The following is a 24604-nucleotide window of genomic DNA, read 5'->3' on the forward strand; positions in this document are numbered from 1 at the left end:
TCTCCTGTCTTCTCCTATCATTTTGGATCTCCTCCTCCCCCTCCCACTTTCAGATCTCTTACTAACTCTTCCTTCAGTTAGTCCTAACGAAGGGTCTCGGCCTGAAACATCGACTGTACCTCTTCCTAGAGATGCTGCCTGGCCTGCTGCGTTCACCAGCAACTTTGATGTGTGTTGCTTGAATTTCCAGCATCTGCAGAATTCCTGTTGTTTGTATCTTCAGCACAATTTGTTTTCCCACTCAATTTAATGTCATCAACAAATGTAGATACACTAAACTTGGTCCCGTCTTCCAGATCATTAATGTATATCGTGAACAGCTGCGGACCCAGTACTGACCCCTACAGCACACCGCTCACCACCGATTGCCAACTACAGTTATACCCATGTACCCCAACTCTCTGCTTTTAGTTAACCAATCCCCTAACCATGTTAACACATCACCCCCAAATCACCCCCAACTCTCCCCCAACTCTGCGTCTGCCTGATGGATGCATTTCTTTCCAGATGCCTGACTATTTCTTCTTTAATGATAGCTTCACATATTTTCCCAACTACCAATGTTAGACTAACTGGCCTATAGTTACCTGCCTTTTATACATAGAACATAGAATAGTACAGCACAGTACAGGCCCTTCGGCCCACAATGTTGTGCCGACCCTCAAACCCTGCCTCCCATATAAGCCCCCACCTTAGATTCCTCCATATACCTGTCTAGTAGTCTCTTAAACTTCACTAGTATATCTGCCTCCACCACTGACTCAGGCAGTGCATTCCACGCACCAACCACTCTCTGAGTAAAAAAACCTTCCTCTAATATCCCCCTTGAACTTCCCACCCCTTACCTTATAGCCATATCCTCTTGTATTGAGCAGTGGTGCCCTGGGGAAGAGGCGCTGGCTATCCACTCTATCTATTCCTCTTGTTATCTTGTACACCTCTATCATGTCTCCTCTCATCCTCCTTCTCTCCAAAGAGTAAAGTCCTAGCTCCCTTAATCCCTGATCATAATGCATACTCTCTAAAGCAGGCAGCTTCCTGGTAAATCTCCTCTGTACCCTTTCCAATGCTTCTACATCCTTTTTTGAACAGTGGTGTGACATTCACCATCTTCCAATCCGCCAGGACCTGCCCAGAGTCCAGAGAATTTTGGTAAATTATTACTAAAGCCCCTACTACAACTTCTGCCATTTCTTTCAGTACCCTGGGATGTATTCCATCAGGACCAGGGGACTTATCAATTTTCAGGCCCACTAGTTTGCTCAGCACTTCCTCTTTAGTGATAGCTATTGTATCGTGGTCCTCACCTCCCATCGCATCCATAACATCTTTCTTTGGCAGGTTAGACATGTCCTCCACCATTTAGACCAACACAAAATAGTCATTCAAAGCCTCTGCCATTTCCTCATTACCTAATATCAATTTGCCCTTCTGATCCTCCAAGGGATATTTTGTGCTAGTTTATCTTCATAATCTATCTTCCCTTTCTTTATTGCTTGCTTAGTGGTTTTTTGATGCTTTTTAAAATTTTCCCAGTCTTCCAGTTTCCCACTACTCTTGACAACGAACTTTTAGTTCGATCCCTTCTTTCATTTCCTTAGTTATCCAAGAATGGCTCTCCCCACCCTTACTGTCCTTGCTTTTAACTGGAATATATTTTTGTTGAGCACCATGAAAAATCTCTTTGAAAGTCTTCCACTGTTCCTCAACTGTCCCACCACATAGACTGTGTTCCCAGTCTACACCAGCCAAATCCTTCCTCATCCCATTGTAGTCTCCATTGTTTAGGCATAATACACCAGTTTTAGATTGAACAATTGCACCCTCCATTTGAATGAGAAACTCAGTCATACTGTGATCACTCTTTCCAAGAGGATCCCTAACTACAAAATTACTAATTTTACCTGTCTCATTGCACAGGACCAGATCTAAGATAACACCTTCCTAGACACTAGACACTAGACACTAGAATACTACAGCACAGTACAGGCCCTTCGGCCCTTGATGTTGTGCCGACCCATATATTCCTAAAAAAAGCACTAAACCCACACTACCCTGTAACCCTCTATTTTTCTTTCATCCATGTGCCTGTCCAAGAGGCTCTTAAATACCCCCAATGTTTTAGCCTCCACCACCATCCCTGGCAAGTCATTCCAGGCACCAACAACCCTCTGTGTAAAAAAAACTTACCCTTGATATCTTCCCTAAACTTCCCTCCCTTAACTTTGTACATATGCCCTCTGGTGTTTGCTATTCATGCCCTGGGAAACAGGTACTGGCTATCCACCCTATCTATGCCTCTCATAATCTTGTAGACCTCTATCAAGTCCCCTCTCATCCTTCTACGCTCCAAAGAGAAAAAGTCCCATCTCTGCGAACCTTGCCTCATAAGACTTGTTTTCTAATCCAGGCAACATCCTGGTAAATCTCCTCTGCACCCTCTCCATAGCTTCCTCATCCTTCCTATAATGTGGTGACCAGAACTGAACACAATACTCTTAAGTGAGGTCTCACCAGAGATTTGTAGAGTTGCAACATGACCTCTCTACTCTTGAACTCAATCCCCCTATTAATGAAGCCTAGCATCCCACAGGCCTTCTTAACTATCCTATCAACCTGTGCAGCGACCTTGAGAGATGTATGGATTTGAACCCCAAGGTCCCTCTGTTCATCCACACTCATAAGTAAAAGACCATTAACCCTGTACTCAGCCTTATGGTTTGTCCTTCCAAAATGCATCACCTCACACTTATCTTGCTTGAACTCCTTCTGCCACTTTTCTGTTCAACTCTGCTTTCTGTCTATATCCTCTTGTAACCTTCGACAACCTACAGCTCCATCCACAAGTCCTCCAATCCTCGTGTCATCTGTAAGCTTACTCACCCATCCTTCTGCCTCTTCATCCAGGTCATTTATAAAAATTACAAATAGCAAGGGTTCCAGGACAGATCCTTGTGGAGCATCACTCACAGCACGCTGGAGCAACTCAGCAGGTCAGGTAGCATCAGTGGAAACAATGAGTCAACGTTTCGGGCGCAACCCTTCGTCAGGACTGAAGAAATAAGGAAGGGGAAGCATTTGAAGAATGCTTGTAGTTTCAGTTGAAAAACCAGTAATTTGAAAGACAAAGGGGTGGGGGAGGGGAAGCAGGGATGTCATAGGCAGGAAAACAATGGGTAGTAGAAGAAGGAGGCGGAACCATGAGGGAGGTGATAGGTAGCTGGGGGAGGGGACAGAGTGAAATAGGGATAGAGGAAGGGAGGGGAATGGAATTACCGGAAGTTGGAGAATTCTATGTTCATACCAAGGGGCTGGAGACTACCTGGAAGGTATATGAGGTGTTGCTCCTCCAACCTGAGTTTTGCCTCATCATGGCAGTAGAGGAGGCCATGTATGGACATATCTGAATGGGAATGTGAAGCAGAGTTGAAGTGGGTGGCAACCGGGAGATCCTGTCTGTTGTGGCGGACAGAGCAGAGGTGCTCGAAGAAGCGGTCCCCCAATCTGCGTCGGGTTTCACCGATGTAGAGGAGGCCCCACCGGGAGCACCGGATGCAATGGATGATCCCAACAGACTCACAAGTGAAGTGTTGCCTCACCTGGAAGGACTGTTTGGGGCCCTGAATGGTGGCAAGAGAGGAGGTGTAGGGACAGGTGTAGCACTTAACGCTTACAGGGAAAAGTGCCGGGTGGGAGATCTGTGGGGCGGGACATGTGGACCAGGGAGTCACGGAGGGACTGATCCCTGTGGAAAGCAGAGAGGAGTGGAGAGGGAAAGATGTGCTTAGTGGTGGGGTCCTGTTGAAGGTGGCGGAAGTTGCGGAGGATAATATGCTAGATCCGGAGGCTGGTGGAGTGGTAGGTGAGGACAAAGGGAACTCTGTCCCTTTTGTTGTTGCGAGAGGACGGGGTGAGGGCCGAAGTGCGGGAAATGGAGGAGATGCGGTAGAGGGCATCATTGATGACGGTAGAAGGGAAACCATGATCCTTAAAGAAAGAGGACATTTGAGATGTCCTGGAACGGAAAGCCTCATCTTGGGAGCAGACGCGGCGGAGGCGGAGGAACTGGGAATAGAGAATGGCATTTTTAATGGCTTTCCTTTCCAGTTCAGGTGCAGACCGTCCTTTTTGTTCAGGTCAGACCTTCCCCAGAAGAGATCCCAATGATCCAGAAATCTGAACCCCTGACCCTGCACCAACTCTTCAGCCACACATTCATCTGCCATAACTTTCTGTTCCTACCCTTTCTGTCTCGTGGCATAGGCAGCAATCCCGAGATTACCACCCTTGAGGTCCTGCTTTTTAACTTCTTTCCTAACTCCCTATATTCCTTCCCTTGTGGGTTCAGTAACATGCTGTTCAAGGAAGCCATCATGAATGCATTCTATGAAGTGCCCCTCAAGACTGCCTTGGCCAACTTGATTCACATAGTCTATGTGCAGTTTAAAGTCCCCCATGATAACTGCTGTCCCATTCTTACATGCCTCAGATATTTCTCTGCTTATTGCCTGTGCCACTGTAAAGTTATTATTCAGTGGCCGATAGACAAAACCCACCAGCGATTTTTTTTTCCCTTTACTCTTCCTAATCTCTACTCAGGTGGATTCAACATTCTGCTCCTTAGATCTTGTATCATCTCTCACTATCGCCTGATTTTATCTTTAATTAAGTGCGCTACCTTCCCTCCCTTACCTTCCTGCCTATCCTTCTGTATTACCTGATATCCTTGGATATTTAATTCCCAATCCTGTCCACCCTGCAACCATGTCTCTCTAATGGCCACTAAATCATCCTTCTTTGTACTGATTTTTGCCTCAAGTTCACTGACCTTGTTTCGAATACTATGGGCATTCAGATAAAGTGCCCTTACACTCATTGTGCTTTTGATGTCTTGTAATCTTTTACTCTTTTGCATTGACTTCACTTTACTTCACTCCATTCTTACTTTTCTCTTTTTTATCTTTTGCTTTTTCTTTATCTTTAGTCACACTTTTCTTTTTTTTACATTATCCATTCTCTTTACAGCCCTAGTTATGTGATTCGCTGGGATCCAGGTCCCATCACGGTTCAGGTGGAGCCCGTCCCAATGGTACAGCTCCCTCCTTCCCCAATACTGGTGCCAATTTCCCATGAATTCAAACTCACTTCTCCCATACCAATCCTTTAACCATGTATTTAACTCTCTAATCTTCTTGACCCTATGCCAATTTTCACGTGGCTCAAGTAGTAATGCAGAGATTACCACCTTTTTGCTTCTGCTTTTTAATTAAGTCCCTAGCTGCTCAAATTCCCTCATTCTACCTATGTTGTTGGTACCCACATGGACCACGACAACTGGATCTTTCCCCTCCCACTGCAACTTCCTCTGCAGGTAAGATGTCCCGAATTCGGGCACCAGGCAGGCAACACAGCCTTCAAGACAGTCTATCCTTGCGACAGAGGACTCTGTCTATTCCCCTGACTATACTATCCCCAATTACCACTACGTTTCTCTTCTCTCCCCCTCTTGAATGGCTCCCTGAACTACGGTGCCACAATTAGGTCGCTCGTCCTTCCACCAGCCCCCACTCTCATCCACACAGGGAGCAAGAATCTCAGACCTGCTGGACAAGTTCAAGGGCTGAGGGACCTCCAGCACTGTCTCTTGGATGCCACTACCCACCTTACTCACAGTCATACCCTCTTGTCCCTGACCACAGACCAAATTTGAGCCAGTTAATCTAATGGGTGTGACTACCTCCTGAAACAGAGAATCCAGGTAACTCTCCCCCTCCCTGATGTGCCGCAGTGTTTGAAGCTCAGATTCCATGTCATGACCTTTGAGCCTGAGTTCCTCGAGCAGCCAACACTTGCTGCAGATGTGGTCACCAGGAACCATAATGGGGTTCACCAGCTCCCACATCGTGCAGCTACAGCACATCACCTGATCCTGCATCGTCCCTACTGTATTTAATTAGTGTAATTTATTGACTTTTTATTCAACCACTACAAAAGCCTTACCTGCTGCTTACCTGTGCCTCCTTGCCAAAGACTCTTGACCCACACTGGTCCACTCACACAATGGCCGCTCTGTTTCAATCCTGCTTCACTTTTATTTGCTCCCGTTGATGAATGGTGAATCGATTGGTCCACCACTAATGGGAGTCCTTGTGCAGGATTCCCTAAAGATTAACTTGCAGGTTGAGTCGGTGGTGAGGAAGGTAAATGCAATGTTAGCATTGGAAAAGAATATAAAAGCAAGGAGATAATGTTGAAATGTTTATAAAGCACTGATAAGGCCTCAGTTGGAGCATTGTGAGCAGGTTTGGGCCCCTTATCTTAGAAAAGATGTGCTGAAACTGGAGAGGGTTCAAAGGAGGTTCACAAAAATGTTTCCAGGATGAATGGCTTATCATCTGAAGAGCGTTTGATGGCTCTGGGGCTGTATTCAGTAGAATTCAGAAGAATGAGGGATGACCTCATTGAAACCTAACGAATGGTGAAAGGCCTTGATAGAGTGGATGTGGACAGAATATTTTCTATGGTGGGAGAGTCTAAGACCAGAGGACACAGCCTCGGAATAGAGGGGCGTCCTTTTAGAACAGAAATGAGGAGGAATTTTCTTTAGCTAGAGATTGGTGAATCTGTGGAATTCTTTGCCACAGGCAGCTGTGGAGGCCAAATATTTATGTACATTTAAGGCATAGGGCTAAGAGGGAAAGGAATCAGCCATAGAGGTGTTGTGTATAATGTGGAGGGCTGTCAAAGGTTACAATGGGACATTGATAGGATGCAAAACTGGGGTGAGAAGTGGCAGATGGAGTTCAACCCAGATAAGTGTGAGGTGGTTCATTTTGGTAGGTCAAATATGGCAGAATATAGCATAAATGGTAAGACTCTTGGCAGTGTGGAGGATCAGAGGAATCTTGGAGTCCGAGTCCATAGGACACTCAAAGCTGCTGCGCAGGTTGACTCTGTGGTAAAGAAGGCATATGGTGTATTGGCCTTCATCAATGGTGAGATTGAGTTTAAGAGCTGAGAGGTAATATAGAACCCTGGTCAGACCCCACTTGGAGTACTGTGCTCCATTCTGGTCACCTCACTACAGGAAGGACGTGGAAACCATAGAAAGGGTGCAGAGGAGATTTACAAGGATGTTGTCTGGATTGGGGAGCATGCCTTATATAGGTTGAGTGAACTTGGCCTTTTCTCCTTGGAATGACGGAGGATGAGAGGTGACCTGATGGAGGTGTTCAAGTTAATGAGAGGCATTGATTGTGTGGATAGTCAGAGGCTTTTCCCTAGGGCTGAAATGGCTAGTACGAGAGGGCACAGTATTAAGGTGCTTGGAAGTAGGTACAGAGGAGATGTCAGGTTTTTTACGCAGAGAGTGGTGAGTGCGTGGAATGGGCTGCCAGCGGCGGTGGTGGAGGTGGAAACCATAGGGTCTTTTAAGAGACACCTGGATGGCTACATGGAGCTTAGAAAAATAGAGGGCTATGGGTAAAGTCTATGTAGTTCTAAGGTGGGGACATGTGCGGCACAGCTTTATGGGCCGAAGGGCCTGTATTGTGCTGTAGGTTTTCTATGTTTCTATGATCAAATGGTGGAGCAGACTCAATGATCTAAATGGCCTAATTCTGCTCCAATATCTTGAGGTCTTATGGTCCAATCAACCCCTGCTACCGTGCCGCCCCCATTTATGTTGGTTTTGACTTCTCTTGTCAGCCACAGCTGTGTCATCCTGCCTTTAGAATACTTTTTCCTCTGGGATGTATATGACCTGCACTTTCTGAATTGCTCCAAGAAATTCCTGCCATTGCTGGTCTCCCATCATCCCTGCCAGTGTCCTTTTCTAACCAATTTTGGTCAGCTCTCCGCTCATGCCTCTGTAATTCCCTTTATTCCACTGTAATACTGATACATCTGACTTTGGCTTCAGTGTTTCAGGTGAAAATACAGGTTTCGACAAACAACATTGACAACTTCTTCCCCCCCACTCTACCCCACAGGTGCTGTTCAGCCTGCTGGCTTCCTCCTGCAGATTGCTACTCCAAATTTAATTTGGCTGTTCTTGATCTTCTGTAAAAGAAAAGGTTGGGGGTTTTGTAGATAGTGTCGAGGGCTGTCAGAGGTTACAGCAGGACATCGATAGGATGCAATAGTGGGCTGAGAAGTGGCAGATGGAGTTCAACACAGATAAGTGTGAAGTGGTTCATTTTGGTAGGTCAAATACGATGGTAGAATATAGTATTAATGGTCAGACTCTTGGCAGTGTGGAGGATCAGCGTGATCTTGGGGACCAAGTCCATAGGACACTCAAAGCTGCTGCGCAGGTTGACTCTATGGTTAAGAAGGCGTGTGGTGGGGTTCCGGTGACGTCATCGTTCAGAATGGCAGCTAAAATCAACAGCTCCTCCGGAAAAATGCATATTTTGCCCCATTAATCTATAAAATATAAGATCTTTCAAAAATATCTGAATTGATAAGGGGGCCAAGAATGGGGAGGAAGAATGGAGATTAAAAAAGCAGCACTGCGGAGCCTATGGAAGAGAGAGGTACAGGGCGCGGCTCTCCTACACGTGCGCGTGGCAGCGAAGCTGACACTGGGCCTCGTGCAGGCGAAGCGGCAAATATGATAAGGATTCTGGAAGAGATAGGGAAATCCAAAAAGATATAAAGCAGCAACTCAATGATATCAAGTCTGAGCTTGCCAACGTCAATCAGAAAATAGCGGTGGCAGAGACTCGAATTGAGAAAGTGGAAGATCGCGTGCAAAACACGGAACAGATACTAAGTAAGACGATAAAAATATTAAATCAACAGGAAAGTAAATTGCTTGACCAGAAGGGAAGATCGCGATGGAAAAATATCAGGATTTATAATGTTCCCGAGGAAGTGGAGGGATTATCAATGTTGGACTTTGTAGACAAGCTGCTGTGGGAAGCGCTGGAGATTCCTCAGACTACGGAGATTGAAATTGAAAGGGCACACCGTTCGCCTGTCCAGTGCCCTCCCGGAGACAGAGAAGGTAAACAGCGCTCAATAGTACTTAGATTCCTTCGATTCAAGAGCAAGGTGGAGTTTCTACGAAGGGCCTGGGGTAAGAAGAGGGTGTTTTGGAACAGGAAGTTAATATACTTTGATCATGATTACCCCCCCGGCTGTCCTACGGAAAGGGAAGGAATATTCTGAAGCGAAACAAATATTAAAGCAAGAAAAGGTGAAATTCCAAACCCCGTACCCTGCTAAACTGAGGGTATTTTACCAAGAAGGGATGCGACTGTACCAGACGGTGGAGGAGGCGACTACAGACATGAATGACAGAGAACTGTCCATTAGCATGGTCAAACCAAGAGAAACTCTGGCTGAGCAGTTGTCCCAAGCTGCTTGGGAAATAGTAAGAGAACCTAGAAAGCCAGAGATGGGAACAGGTTGGGAGAAGAATTTTAGGAAGAGACTGTCAGTTCTCCGAGGGCAGCCCTTACCTCCTCCAGAAGAGCCATAAGGTTTGGCTAACTTTAAAAGTGCTGATAAACTAAACGGAAGCAGAAATAGACTGTGATATACCTATCTTGAGAAATACATGTTATAATGTGGATTTTACGTTTGTATATTACTCAATTTTTAAAAAATTCATTAATTCATTCCTTTTTCCCCACCTAAATGAGAATATATACATGGGAGGAATACACAGGGAAATCATTTCTGTGTAATGGACATAGTTTTTTTTGCTTACTTTTATAGGTACTGTAGTGGGGGCCCTCAACCCACAGGTAGGAGGGACTATCCCCCATGCCTAGACTTTTCTTTTAGCCCAACCTAGGGTCATCTAGAGACCCCAGCCTTGGAACCACACCTTCCTTACCTTTTTTTTATTATTCACTGTTCTTGGTTCTTATTTGTTCAGGGAGTAGATTGATTAAGTTATTTAGAATAAGTCCATATATTTTGGGTATATACCTCAAGAATGGTTGAAAAGAGATAAATATAATTATTTAATGAATGTACTGCTGGTGGCTGGTGAAAAGACCCTCACCAGGAAATGGTTATCTCAGGAGAACCCAACTTTAAATGTATGGATGGAAATTACAATGGACATTGACAAAATGGAGAAGATAACAACATCTGTTAATCATAAGTTGGAACAATTTTATTCATACTGGAAAAAGTGGTTTAAGTGCATAACACCTCATAGGCCTGATTTTATTCTCACAATCAATGAATATGTTGTAAAAAAAATCACTCCCTACTCTGTACATAGCTTTCTTCTTTCATTTGTTCTTTCTCTCCTCTTCTTTCTATAACTGTATTCCTTAGATAAATATTATGTGGAGATTTGTGACAAATATGATTATATGATATATATGTACAGTATCTGAAATACATCTTATGGAAGTGTTTGATGATGAAACTCAATAAAAAATAAATTACAAAAATAGAAGAAGGCATATGGTGCATTGGCCTTCATCAACCGTGCGACTGAGTTCAAGAGACGAGAGCAGGGGTGCAGTGCTAGCTGGAGCGCACCCGGCACCTCTTTAAGAAAAAAGCCGAACTAAACAAGCTAATTAATTAGATGCCACCCAGGGTGATTTGAGTATCTCAGAAACTGCTGATCTCCTGGGATTTTTATGCACAACAGACTCTGGAGTTTACAAAGAATGGTGCCAAAAACAAAAAAACTTCCAGCGAGTGGATTTAACAAGATGTTTTCGCTCACAGAACAGCCACTGGCTGGATGTTTTTGGCACCATTCTTTGTAAACTCCAGAGTCTGTTGTGCATAAAAATCCCAGGAGATCAGCAGTTTCTGAGATACTCAAATCGCCCTGGGTGGAACCTAATTGATTAGCTTGTTTAGTTTTGCTTTTTTCTTAAAGATGTGCCGGGTGTGCTCTGGCTAGCACTGCACCCCTGGATAAGACGTAATATTACAGCTATATAGGACCCTGGTCAGACCCCACTTGGAGTACTGTGCTCAGTTCTGATCACCTCACTACAGGAAGGATGTAGAAACTAAAAAAAGGATGCAGAGGAGATTTACAAGGATGTTACCTGGATTGGGGAGCATGCCTTATGAGAATAGGTTGAGTGAACACAGCCTTTTCTCCTTGGAGCACCGGAGGATGACAGGTAACCTGATAGAGGTGTATAAGATGATGACAGGCATTGATCGTATGGATAGTCAGAGACTATTTTCCCATGGCTGAAATGGCTGGCACGAGAGGGCAAAGTTTTAAGGTGCTTGGAAGTAGGTACAGAGGAGATGTCAGGGGTATGTTTTTTACGCAGAGAGTGATGAGTGCATGGAATGGTCTGCTGGCGATGGTGGTGGAGGCGGATACAATAGGGTCTTTTAAGAAACTCCTGGATAGGTGCATGGAGCTTAGTAAAATAGAGGGATATGGGTAATTCTAGGTAATTTCTGAAGTAGGTACATTTTTGGCACAACATTGTGGGCCGAAGGGCTTGTATTGTGCTGTAGGTTTTCTATGTTTCTAATAATTTAAAAACAATTAATCCTATTTTTTGTTTTTTTCCTATATACAGGAAGATGGGTTTGACAAATTGCTTCACATGGCGAGGAAACCAAAGACTGAACAAGAGAATTTTCTCTGTGAAGTCTTGAATGAGTTTGTTGCAGGCTGCAGGTTTGATTTGTTTTATCACATATAGAACAGATATTTTGAAAAAAAAGTTCTTTGCCATTGTATTTCTAATTATAGATAATCCAAGGTTTACCAAGATCAAGATTGTTGAATGTCATGTTCAGTACACAAGTGTAAAGGAGGACAAGATAATTGTTACTCTGGATTTGATGCAGCCCAAAAGAAAACAGCATAAGACTGTAAGACATACAAGCACATTAGGCTATTGAGTCCAAACATTAAATATATGAGATAGCTTATGTAAGAAATGTTAAAGAACTTTGCTATGCTCTTTTAAATTGAGCAGAAATGCTTAAACGTCATTACCAGCCACCAATTTTCCAACTAATATTTGTAGGCCAACTTTCTCCTGAGGAAAAGCTTGAGCATATAGACATTAAGGAAAAGGATGTGCTGGAGCTTTTGGAAAACATCAAGTTGGATAAGTCTCTGGGATCGGTTGAGATGTACCCCAGGCTACTGTGGGAAGTGAGGGAGGATATTGCTGAGCCTATGGCAATGGTCTTTGAATCATCAATGGGGACGGGAGAGGTTCCAGAGGATTGGCGGGTTGCAGATGTTGTTCCCTTATTCAAGAAAGGGAGTAGAGATAGCCCAGGAAATTATAGACCAATGAGTCTTACTTCAATGATTGGTAGGTTGATAGAAAAGATCCTGAGAGGCAGGATTTATGAACATTTGGAGAGGCACAATATGATTAGGAATCGTCAGCATGGCTTTGTCAAAGGCAGGTCGATTGAATTTTTTGAAGATGTGACTAAACACATTGATGAAGGTAGAGCAGTAGATGTAGTGTATATGGATTTCAGCAAGGCATTCGACAAGGTACCCCATGCAAGGCTTATTGAGAATGTAAGGAGGCATGGGATCCAAGGAGACATTGCTTTGTGGATCCAGAATTGGCTTGCTCACAGAAGGCAAAGAGTGGTTGTAGACAGGTCATATTCTGCATGGAGGTCGGTGACCAGTGGTGTGCCTCAGGAATCTGTTCTGGGACTCCCTATTCTTCATGATTTTTAGAAGTGACCCGGATTGAGGAAGTGGAGGGAAGGGTTAGTAAATTTGCTTATGACACGAAGGTTGGGGGTGTTGTGGATAGTGTGGAGGGCTGTCAAAGGTTACAGCGGGACTTTGATAGGATGCAAAACTGGGCTGAGAAGTGGAAAATGGAGTTCAACCCAGATAAGTGTGAGGTGGTTTATTTTGGTAGGTCAAATATTATTGCAGAATGTACTATTCATGGTCAGACTCTTGACAGTGTGGAGGATCAGAGGGATCTGGGGGTCCGAGTCTATAGGACACACAAAGCTGCTGTGCAGGTTGACTCTGTGGTTAAGAAGGCATTGGCCTTCATCAACCATGGGATTGAGTTTAAGAGCCGAGAGGTAATGTTGCAGCTATATAAGACCCTGGTCAGACCCCACTTAGAGTACCGTGCTCAGTTCTGGTCACCTCACTACAGGAAGGATGTGGAAACTATAGAAAGGGTGCACAGGAGATTTACAAGGATGTTGCTTGGATTGGGGAGCCTGCCTTATGAGAATAGGTTGAGTGAACCCAGCCTTTTCTCCTTGGAGCGGCGGAGGATGACCTGATAGAGCTGTATAAGATGATAAGAGGCATTGATCGTGTGGATAGTCAGATGCTTTTTCCCAGGGCTGAAATGGCTAACATGGGAGGACACAGTTTTAAGGTGCTTGAAAGTAGGTACAGAGGAGATGTCAGTGGTAAGATTCTTACACAGAATGGTGAGTGCGTGGAATGGGCTGCTGGCGATGGTGGTGGAGGCAGATACAATACGGGCTTTTAAGAGTCTCCTGGATGGGTACATGGAGCTTAGAAAACTAGAGGGCTATGGGTAACCCCAAGTAATTTCTAAACTAAGTACTTGATTGGAACGGCATTGTGGGTCAAAGGGCCTTTATTGTGCTGCAGATTTGCTATGTTTCTCTGTTTCTATGTTTAAAAAGGGTGGGACATAGTCAGTGAACGATACTGCCTTAGGGGTGTGTTTAGGAAGAAAGAGACCTTGGTATATAAGTGTAACATGCTGTAAGGTTTCACTGCTAAGGTTAATGTAATGACTTCTATGTAATGTTCCACTGTTAAAGTAATGGTTTCTCTGTAGCAGCAATGTTTGGGTTACGACTTAGGGGCTAGCCAATAAGGGATGATTGCTGTGTCTTGTGATTGTTTTCGCGGGCTTTTGTGAGAAGGAGAGGGATAGATGGACAGGGAAGAGTCGAACGGAGAAATGTGGTGGGTCTCCTGACAGGGTGGACTCCGAGCGGGGGTCCGAAGGAGGAGATTGATGGTGGAAGAAGAACTACCAAACTGCGTGAGCTCCAAGTTTGTGTGCACATGACTGTTTAATAAGATTGGCGCCCTTTTTCTTTTATATTTTGTTTCTCTACTGACCATATAGTCGAAGTAAGAGATAAAAAGCTTAATTGTTTAATCGCATATTGTGTACGGTTTGTTATTTCGGGGTACTGATTTGTAACGGGACACATCACACAGCATCCACCCAAACGAGATTTCTTAAGTTTGGCCAGGCAGGGGGGTTATCACTCCCTAGATTAACCCACTAGAAGAAGCGAGAAGTGAGTGTTACAATTCTGGGGGCTCGTCTGGGATTGATTCCATTGGTTGCTGTATGATTACTCTGAGCACAGCTGTAAATTATCTGCAAGCCCTGGAAAATGCGCTTGGTCTGACTGGAAGCCCAATTGAGCTCTTGGTGAGGGTTCAAAATGTGCGTCAGTAGAAGGGGGAGAAGCTTTCTGCTTCTATTTTTTGGCTAGAGAGGCAGCTAAATTGCTTGCGGTGCAGAGGGGTCATTCAGTCGGCTGAGGTGGATCAGTTAAGAATGGACCAGATAGCCAGGGGTGCCCAGTCCCATGACCGGATTGCGTGGGGTCTCCGACAGTCTTGTAATACGTACCCTCCTCCATTTTTTGTTCAGCTGATCAGAGAGGTGCGGGAGGAGGAGAATGCGTTGGGGCTACGAGAGGACTCTGTCAGCAGGGTGCAGTCCTTAGTATTAGCCCCTTGTGGTGAAGTGACAGGGGCCAGCCCAACCCAGGAAGTGGTAAAGGAGATGGTGGCAGAGCTGAGAACTGAGAAGTCCCAGGGGTTCATGGTGGGTGTGGACCCTCCGTATGATAGGACCGGTAGAGAGGGCCCCCCTCAAGAGGATGGTCTACGCAGAGGGCTGTGGGTGGCTGGGGTTCTGCAAGAAGAGGGGCGGACAATAGCGTGTGCTATAACTGTGGGGAAGAGGGACACCTCCAGCAGGAATGTGAGCGGCAGAAAGCCCCTCGGAGAACGAGCCCATGGGTATCCAAGCAGAGAGAATCATTGGGAAAACTTAGAGGAGACCCAGTGAGGGAACGGCCTGGTGTATCTGGGGGAACACGTTCCCAGCAATGTGCCAAGGAACTCCCGACAGCAAAAGACCCTATTCCTGAAGGCTTAGTGGGACCTTGCTCCAGTGTGTCGCTACGGATAGAGGGTATTTTCGCTAAAGCCATACTCGACGCTGGGTTGCAGGTCACGTTACTGTACTGTTCGTTTTACAACCGGTATCCGAAGCATTTCCCCTTGACACCATTCAATGCACTGGAGATTTGGGGTATCAGTGCTGGTGATTATCCATGCGATGGTTACTACTCAGTGAAACTTGAGTTCTTGGAGGCCGATGTGGGAGTGTCTGAGGCTCTTGAGACATTAGTGCTGGTTTGTCGAGACCCTGATGAGACAAGTGGCGTTTCAGTTCTGGTGGGGACCAACACCCCTCTTGTAAGGAGGCTCATGGGGGTCTGCAAGGAGAAGGCAGGTGAGAGCTTCTTGGGGACCTTGTCCGTGCACCAGTGTTTCGAGCCGCTTTTGAGGAAGTGCATGGCAGCATTGGGCCAGATACCGAATTTAAACGAGGGATGTGTAGTGCACCCAGTCGAAGCCTAGGGTGGTACGGCCCAGAGAAGTAGCGGGAGTGATAGGGACCCCCAGATTTCCTGGAGTGACTGAGGGCAAAGCCCTATTAGTGGACCTCGAGGGGGAGTCAAGATTTCTGGCTGGGGTACTGGTGAGGCCCAAATAGCAGAAGCCCTCGGTTGTACAGGCGAGCAGGATGGCTGTGATCATCAAGAACACTGTGAAGAGGGAGGTCACCTTTAGGCAAGGGATGCCTCTGCGCATTTGTTCCCGGTGACGGTAATGGCTAGTGCCCCTGTGAGACAAGCCGGGGAGAAACTATTAGAAAAGGGGGGAAAGTTGACCGCTAAGTCACTCAGCTGCGGGAAATCCCCAGTGCCACCGGGTTGGAAAAGAAGGCTGGTAGAGAAGATGGTGAAGCTGGAAGGTGTCTTTTCCATTGGCGAGTTTAATGCCGGTTGTTCCAAGAGCACTCGTCACACCATCCGGGTGACCAAGGATACCCCGTTGAGAGAGAGATCGCGGCGACTGGCCCCTGCTGATGTGGAAGATGTGCAGCAGCATTTGTGTAAGTTGAAGGAAGCTGGGATCATCGCTGAGTCCCGAAGCCCCTATGCGTCCCCAATAGTAGTGGCCTGGAAGAAGAACGGGAAGGTACGTATGTGTGTGGACTTTAGGACTCTGAATAGGCTCACCTTCCCAGACCAGTATACGATCCCAAGGGTTGAGGATGCGCTGGCCTGTCGCAGTGGTGCAAAGTGGTTCAGTGTGCTAGATTTGAAGAGTGGATATTACCAGATCCCGATGAGTGAGGTCGACAAAGAGAAGACGGCATTTATATGTAACCTGGGATTCTTCCAGTTCGAAAAGAATCTCTAGGGCATATCAGGAGCCCCTGTCACCTTCCAGCGGGTCGTGGAGAAGACAGTGGGGGATATGAACTTGCTTGACATGTTGGGGTATTTGGATGACCTTATAGTATTTGTATCCACCTTGGAAGAACACGAAGCGAGGCTACTGAAGGTGCTCGGCCGCCTGAAAGCTGAAGGATTAAAACTTCCCCTGGACAAGTGCCAGTTCTGCAAAATGTCTGTTAGCTATGTCGGACATATAATCTCACGGAATGGAGTAGTTACACACCCGGCTAAGATAGAAGCGGCGACCACTTGGCCGAGGTCCCAGACTGAGCGCTCTGCGCTTGTTCCTTGGGTTCTGTGGTTATTATCGGAGATTCGTGAAGGGTTACGCCAAAGTGAGTCACCCTTTGAATCAGCTTCTGTGTGGTTACCCTCCCTTGGGGAAGAAAAGGAGAGGGAAAAAAGGATGGGCGGGTGGAGAATATCTAAACCTGTCGGAGCCCTTTGGACAGAGGTGGGATGGAAAATGTGAGGAGGCTTTTCAGTCGTTGAAGGAGTTGCTGACCCAGGCACCGGTGCTGGCTTTTGTGGACGCCCAATTGCCATATGTACTACACACAGATGCCAGCTGAGAGGGGTTAGGGGGCATCCTGTATCAGGATCAGGGCACTAGGTTGAGGCCTGTGGCGTTTGTCAGCTGGAGTTTGTTGCCCTCCGAGAGAAACTATCCCACCCATAAGTTGGAATTCCTGGTGTTGAAATGGGCGGTGGTGGATAAGCTGAGTGACTATCTCTATGGGGCCAGGTTTGAGATGAGGACGGACAACAACCCCTAACTTATATCCTGACCTCGGCGAAACTGGATGCCACAGGCCATCGGTGGTTGGTAGCCTTGTCTGCCTATGATTTCAGCCTGAAGTACCAACCAGGGAGCTGGAACATTGATGTGGATGCTTTGTCCCAATGGGTGCATGAGGGACTGGACAGGTACGAGGAGTGGGAGAGCGTTCCTGCCCCTGGGGTGAAGGCCATGTGTCAGTTTGCCATCACCGTGAAGGCCGAGGAAAAGGAGAGGCCGGATTGAGCAGTGGATCAACTGGGGGCTTCTGATGATGCCATACCCCGGTTTACTGTAACCTGACTGCTCTGAAGACCAATCAGCTGCCGGAATTGTGTTCTGGGGAAGCGGCAGCTGCTCAGCGAGATGACCTGGGCACTGACACTATCTGGTCTGCGGTTGAAAAGGGGGACATGGCTCAGGCGGAGAAGACGAAACACGCTTCGGTGCCTCCATTACTGAAAGAATGGCTTTGGTTGGAGTTGAAAAACCAGATCTCATACCGGGTCACGTCACCCCCGGAACAACCCCGGTGTTGCCAGCTGGTTCTGCCTGAGAAGTATCGGAGGATTGCATTGAAGTCACTTCATGATGATGCTGGACATTTGGGGGTGCAGAAGACTTATGGATTGCTCAAAGACCCACTTTACTGGCCCCGAATGAAGTCGAAGGTTGAAGAATACTGCAAGTCGTGCATCCACTGCATACACCAGAAGACACTGCCTACGTGGACAGCTCCTTTGTCCCACTTGCAGAGTGTAGAGCTCCTGGATCTGGTGTGTATGGATTCCCTGTCCGTAGAACCCAATGCCAGCAACACGATGAATGTCTTAGTCTTCACGGATCACACCACCAGATATGCTCAGGCTTTTCCTACCAAGGACCAGAGGGCGACTACGGTGGCAGGAGTGTTATGGGAAAAGAATTTCATTCATTATGGCCTTCCCAGATAGTGAGTCGGGACTTTGAGAGCAGACTCATCTATGAGTTACTGGGCATGCTTGGAGTTGAGAAGTCAAGGATCATGCCCTATCACCCGCAGGTCGATCCCCAGCCTGAGAGGTTTAATCGGACTTTGCTAGACATGCTCGGGACCCTGGAGATTAGCAAGAAGAGCAGGTGGAGTCAACATATTGGGCATCTGGTTCACCGTTACAACTGGACATGAAATGAAGCTACTGGGTATTCACCCTATTATCTGATGTTTGGGTGTGAAGTGAGGTTGCCCATTGACCTTTGTTTTGGGACTGACACGGTTGACTTACCACCGAAGCCTTATCTGAAGTATGTGTCTGATATAAGGAGAGAGCTGAAAAGGGCTTATGAATTGACTGGGGTTGCGGTCGCCAAGCAGAATCGTGGAAATAAGAGGAGGTATGACCAGAAAGTGAGGTCCTCCCAACTCCTGGGAGACCAGGTCCTCATAAGGAATTTGGGACTACCTGGAAAGCACAAGTTGGCTGACCACTGGGGGGCCACACCCTATGTGGTGGAGAGTCAGCTGCCAAACCTACTAGTTTTCCAGGTGAGACCAGAGGAGGGGAAGGGGCCTGTCAAGATTCTCCGTCGGAACCACCTGTTGCCCCTAGCGGTGCAGGCAGACCAAGAGCCCGTCTTGGAGCCTACACCTAGTAAGAGGACTCTGTGAAAATGCAGCGTGACTGCAGGGCCCACAGCAGGAGAGGCTGGGCTGGGCCCCACCCACGAGAGGGATACTGATTCGGAGGATGATTATCTGGACGTGTGGTACATGCTGCCCTTCGCTAACTCCCCATTGATTGAGGAAGAGACCCCTGGCCCTTCTCCCACTGAGTCAGGTGAGGTGGAGGGGGCGAGCTGTGGGCAGGCTGGGTTACAGCAGGACACTGAAGGAGAGAAAGCGGAGCCTGGACAAGGGACAGAGGGCTCCGAGATGCAGGGGGACAAGAGTGATAGATCGGGGGAGAACTTGGCAAGCAGACCCGAAGTATCCCCAGTAGTGTCCAGGTGAGGAGGTACAGAGGTCTCAGAGGATTAGGAGACCACTGGGTAGGTCGGTCTACGTAGTGCCTGGGGAACAGGGTGCGACCTCTACTGTTTAGGGGAGCTATGTCACTGCCTTTTGCACGTGGATTGGGCTTTGTGTTTTGCAGGGAGGGTTGGCGAATTATCTCAACATCATGGGGACATGACTAAATTCGGTGTGGGGGGAGAGTGTAACACGCTGTAAGGTTTCACTACTAAGGTTAATGTAATGGCTCACATGTAATGTTCCACTGTTAAGGTAATGGTTTCTCTGTAGCAGCAATGTTTGGGTTATGACTTAGGGGCTAGCCAATAAGGGATGATTGCTGTGTCTTGTGATTGTTTTCACGGGCTTTTGCGAGAAGGAGAGGGAGAGATGGACAGGGAAGAGTCGAACGGAGAAATGTGGTGGGTCTCCTGACCGGGGGAACTCCGAGCGGGGGTCCGAAGGAGGAGATTGATGGTGGAAGAAGAACTACCGAACTGCGTGAGCTCCAACTTTGTGTGCACATGACTGTTTAATAAGATTGGCGCCCTTTTTCTTTAATACTTTGTTTCTCTACTGACCATATAGTCAAAGTAAGAGTTATAAAGCTTAATTGTTTAATCGCATATTGTGTACGGTTTGTTATTTCAGGGTACTGATTTGTAACAGGGGACATCGTACAGCATCTACCCAAATGAGATTTCTTAAGTTTGGCCGGGTGGGGGGGGGGGGCGTTATCACCCCCTAGATTAAGTCGCTAGAAGAAGCGAGTGTTACATAAGTTTAATTATTCCTGAAGGTAGCGGCATGGATAGATAAAGTGGTGAAGAAGATATATGGGATACTTCCTTTCAATAAGGCATTGAATACAATAACAGGGAGTTCATAAAATATTGGTTAGGCCAGAGCTGGGGTACTATGTAGAATTGTGGTCACCACACTCCAGGAAGGTGCAATGGGGATTCATTTGTTGAGGGATAGTTTGCTTTCCTTGGAATGGAGGAAGTGAAGAGGGACCTGATGGAGGTGTGCAAATTTATAAGAGGCGTGGATAGAGATGATATCAGGATGGTTTGTTCATGGGAAATCTTGTCCCACTAATTTGACAATTTTTTTTGAACAATGATGAAGGTAGTGTGGTATAAAATTATGAGGGATGCAGATAGGTTGAAAATGCAGTCTTTATTTACTCAGGCTTAGAAAATCAAAAACTAGAGGACATAGGTATAAAGTGAAATGGGAAAGGTTTGATAGGCTCTGTGGGCATCTGGAACGTTCTGCCAGGGTGATGGTAGCAACATTATAGATACTCTTGTAAGGCATATGGATGATTGAAAAATGGACAGTTATGTAGAAGCGATGAATTAGATTGATCTTAGACTAGGTTAAAGGGTCAGCACAACATTGTGTGCCAAAACACCTGTGCTGTGATGTAATGATCAATGTTCTATGATTTTATAAGAAAGAAAATGAAAAAAATGCCATGCACTAACTTCAAGATGTTTCAGTTAGGTACTTGCTAAGTGCCTTGTTTGCTTATTGTTGCCAAGGGTCTGTACATTGTATGACAACAGATTGTTTATGTGCTGTTTTTCTGTCCTAGACAATATCACATTTATGCTGAAAAGAAAACCATGAATCGTCCCAACACACTGGACAGATGTCGAATTAAAACCTTGAAGTGTAATGTTGTAAGTGGGTGAATGCTGCCTGTTTCAATCTGGGAGTTTATCACTGACCTGGTGGAACAGATAAGAGCAATACTTCTCACTGTACCTTTCTATTCAGGCCCTTGAGTCTTGAACAACAGTATGTATAAAGTTAATGCTCAGGGCTCCCTGCTGATGTACGTCCTGGGCTCCTCGATATACTTGACTAGGAAAAGGGGCAAGGGAACAACATTAACATGTTGTACAGCTACGACAAAAAAGCTTGTCAAAGGGAGGGAAGCAGAGTGTGAACAGCTGGGTGCAGTGCATGCGCAGCAAGGATCATGGGTTGCTGAGCTGGGTATTGGGAACCATGAGCTAATCTCTCTCATCAGTATAACTGCATGGCTCTATGGACATTGGAATCTGGCAACCTTTGATTGCCTATCAGAGAAATACCTTTGTCTATCCATCCTTTCCACCAAACTCTCAGAAACTTGTAATTGATGTTTTCTCACTTGCCCAGTTCTGATGGAGAGGGTTTGATCTGAAATGTTAAACTCATTCACCCTTTCCACAGATGACCAAATAATTTTGATATTTGTTTGGAGTACCAAAAGAAAAATGTTTGAAGATATCTTGTGAAAGGTTTTGCTGTGCTGCAGATATGCTGCTTTTGATACAGGGAATGTTATTTTACTTTTTCTAGATTAGTCATGCGAAACAGGCGCTAAAAATTATGAAACAGAAGAGGAAAAATTTAACGGAGAGGCTGAATGAAGTACAGAAACTAATGGAGAAATTCAAAAAACAAGTGGAGGAGGTGAGATTGGTTTGAATCTTCCTGACTTTGTTGAGAAATTTATGAACTAGAAAATCCTTGAGCATTTACATTGGCAGTCTCTCTGTTCCTGAGGACTGTTCATAATACAAACTGTTTGTTAAGTTATAAATGAACAAAAATAGTTTTGATAATATTGAAAAATCAAAGAATGAAAATTCAAAATACCAGAAACAAAATGGACTAAAATTGCAGCAACACACACACACACACACACACACACACACACACACACACAATGCTGGAGGAACTCAGCAGGCCAGGCAGAATCTATGGAAAAAAGTACAGTCAACATTTCGGGCCGAGACCCTTCATCTACTGGAGAAAAAAAGATGAGGAGTCAAAATCAGAAATTGGGGGAAGGGGCGGAAGAACCACAAAGTGATAGGTGAAACTGGGAGGGAGGGAGGGGTGAAGTAAAGAGTTGAAAAGTTGATTGGTGAAGAAAATAGAGGGCTGGAAAAGGGGGAATCTGATAGGTGAGGGCAGAGATCCATGGAAGAATGAAAAAAGGGGAGGAGCACCAGAGGGAGGTGATGGGCAGGTAAAGAGATAAGGTGAGAGAAGGAAATGGGAATGGGGAATGGTGACGGGGTGGAAATATTGGAAGTTTGAGAAACCAATGTTTGTACCATCAGGTTGGAGGCTACCCAGACGGAATATAGGAGTTGCTCCTCCAAACTGAGTCTGGCTCCATTATGACAGTAGAGGAGGCAATGGACTGACATGTCAGAAGAGGAGTGGGAAGTGGAATTAAAATGGGTTGCCACTGTGAGATCTCATTTTCCTGGCGGTTGGAGCGTAAGTGCTCGGTGAAGCAGTCTCCCAATCTGCGTCAGGTATCACTGATTATACAGGAGGCCACACCAACAGACTCACCTGAAATTGGCTCAGAGGAAGGAAGAAGAGGGTGGTGGGTGAGTACAGTACTCAAGGTGTTGTATCTCAATGCATGGAGTATAAAAAATAAGGTGGATGATCTTGTTGCACTATTATAGATGCTCAGTTATGATGTTGTGGCCATAACTGAATCGTGGCTGAAGGATGGTTGTAGCTACGAGCTGAATGTCCAAGGTTACTCATTGTATCGGGGGGACAGGAAGGTAGGCAGAGGGGGAGGTGTGGCTCTACTGGTAAAGAATGGCATCAAATCTATAGAAAAATGTGACATAGGATTGGAAGATGTTGAATCCTTGTGGGTTGAGTTAAGAAACTGCCAGGGTAAAAGAACCCTGATGTCAGTTATATACAGGCCTCCCTACTGTGGCTGGGAGGTGGACCACAAATTACAATGGGAAATAGAAACGGCGAGTCAAAAGGGCAATGTTATGATAATAATGGCAGATTTTAACATGCAAGTCGATTGGGAAAATCAGGTTGGTAATGGATCTCAAGAGAGTGAGTTTTTTGAATATTTAAGAGGTAGGCTTTTCAGAGCAGTTTGTTGTTGAGCCTACTAGGGGATCAGCTATACTGGATTGGGTGTTATGTAATGAACGGGAGCCAATTAGGGAGCTTAAGGTAAAAGAACCCTTAGAAACCAGTGATCACGATATGATTGAGTTCAACTTGAAATCTGATAGGGAGAAAGTAAAGTCTGATGTACCAGTATTTCAGTGGAGTAAGGGAAATTACAGTGGAATTTGAGAGACGAGGCTGCTGGCAGGGATGTCAGCAGAGCAGCAATGGCATGTGTTTCTGGGGAAAATGAGAAAGGAGAGAATAGATGGTGTTCCAAAAACAAAGAAATACTCAAATGGCAAAATAGTACAACTGTGGCTGACAAGGGAAGTCAAAGCTAATGTGAAAACAAGAGGGAGGGCAGACAACAGAGCAATACTTAAGTGGGATGATAGAGGATTGGGAAGTTTTTAAAAACCTACAGAGAGCAAGTAAAAGAATCATTAGAAGGGAAAAGATGAAATATGAAAGTAAGCCAGCAAATAATATCGAAGTGGATAGTAAAAACTTTTTCAAGTATGTTAAAATAAAAGAGAAATGACAGTGGATATAGGACCGCTAGAAAATGGGGCAGGAAAAATAATAAAGGGAGACAAGGAGATGGATGATGAACTAAATGAGTATTTTGCATATCTTCACTGTGGAAGACACTGGCAGTGTGGCAGATGTTGAAAGGTTTGAGTGCAATTACTATTACAAGGGTGAAGATGGTCAAAAAGCTGAATAAGTCACCTGGACTAGACGAACTGCACCCTAGGGTTCTGAAAGAGGTAACGTTAGAGATTGTGGTGGCATTAGAAATGATCTTTCAAAAATCATTGGACTCTGTTATAGTGCCAGAGGATCGGAAAATTGCAAATGTCCCTCCGTTCTTTAAGAAAGGAGGAAGCCAGCAGAAAGGAAATTATAGACCAGTTAGCCTGACCTCGGTGGTTGGGAGGATGTTTGAGTCAATTGTTAAGGATGAGCTGATGGAGTACTTGTGACACAGAATAAGATAGTACAAAGTCAGTATGGTTTCCTTCAGGGAAAATCCTGCCTGATGAACCTGTTGGAATTCTATGAAGAGATTACAAGTTAGCTAGATACAAGGGATACTGTGGATATTGTATATTTGGACTTTCAGAAGGCTTTTGACAAGGTGCCACACATGAGGCTGCTTACCAAGTTAAGAGCCCATGGTATTACAGGAAAGTTACTAACATGGTTAGAGCATTGGTTGATTGGTAGGAGGCAGCAAGTAGGAATAAAAAGATCCTTTTCTGGTTGGCTGCCAGTGACTAGTGGTGTTCCGCAGGGGTCAGTGTTGGGACCACTTCTTTTTATGCTATATAAAAATGATTTAGATGATGAAATAGATGGCCTTGTTGCCAAGTTGCAGA

At 45.6% G+C, this 24604-nt stretch overlaps 1 protein-coding gene across 4 annotated transcripts in view; it reads left to right on the forward strand.

Annotated features, from left to right (window-relative positions):
* fer1l4 (fer-1 like family member 4) overlaps positions 1–24604 on the forward strand; it is a 353096-nt gene that overhangs the window by 132094 nt on the left and 196398 nt on the right. For all 4 annotated transcript variants that reach the window (XM_072244965.1, XM_072244971.1, XM_072244979.1 and 1 more), the window contains exons 19-21: positions 11532–11632; positions 20875–20962; positions 21630–21743. In XM_072244965.1, coding sequence (XP_072101066.1) covers positions 11532–11632; positions 20875–20962; positions 21630–21743 — 303 coding nt within the window. The remainder of the gene's footprint in view (positions 1–11531; positions 11633–20874; positions 20963–21629; positions 21744–24604) is intronic.

The sequence above is a fragment of the Mobula birostris genome, chromosome 2 (genome assembly GCF_030028105.1).
Source record: "Mobula birostris isolate sMobBir1 chromosome 2, sMobBir1.hap1, whole genome shotgun sequence".
Taxonomy (NCBI): Eukaryota; Metazoa; Chordata; class Chondrichthyes; order Myliobatiformes; family Myliobatidae; genus Mobula; species Mobula birostris.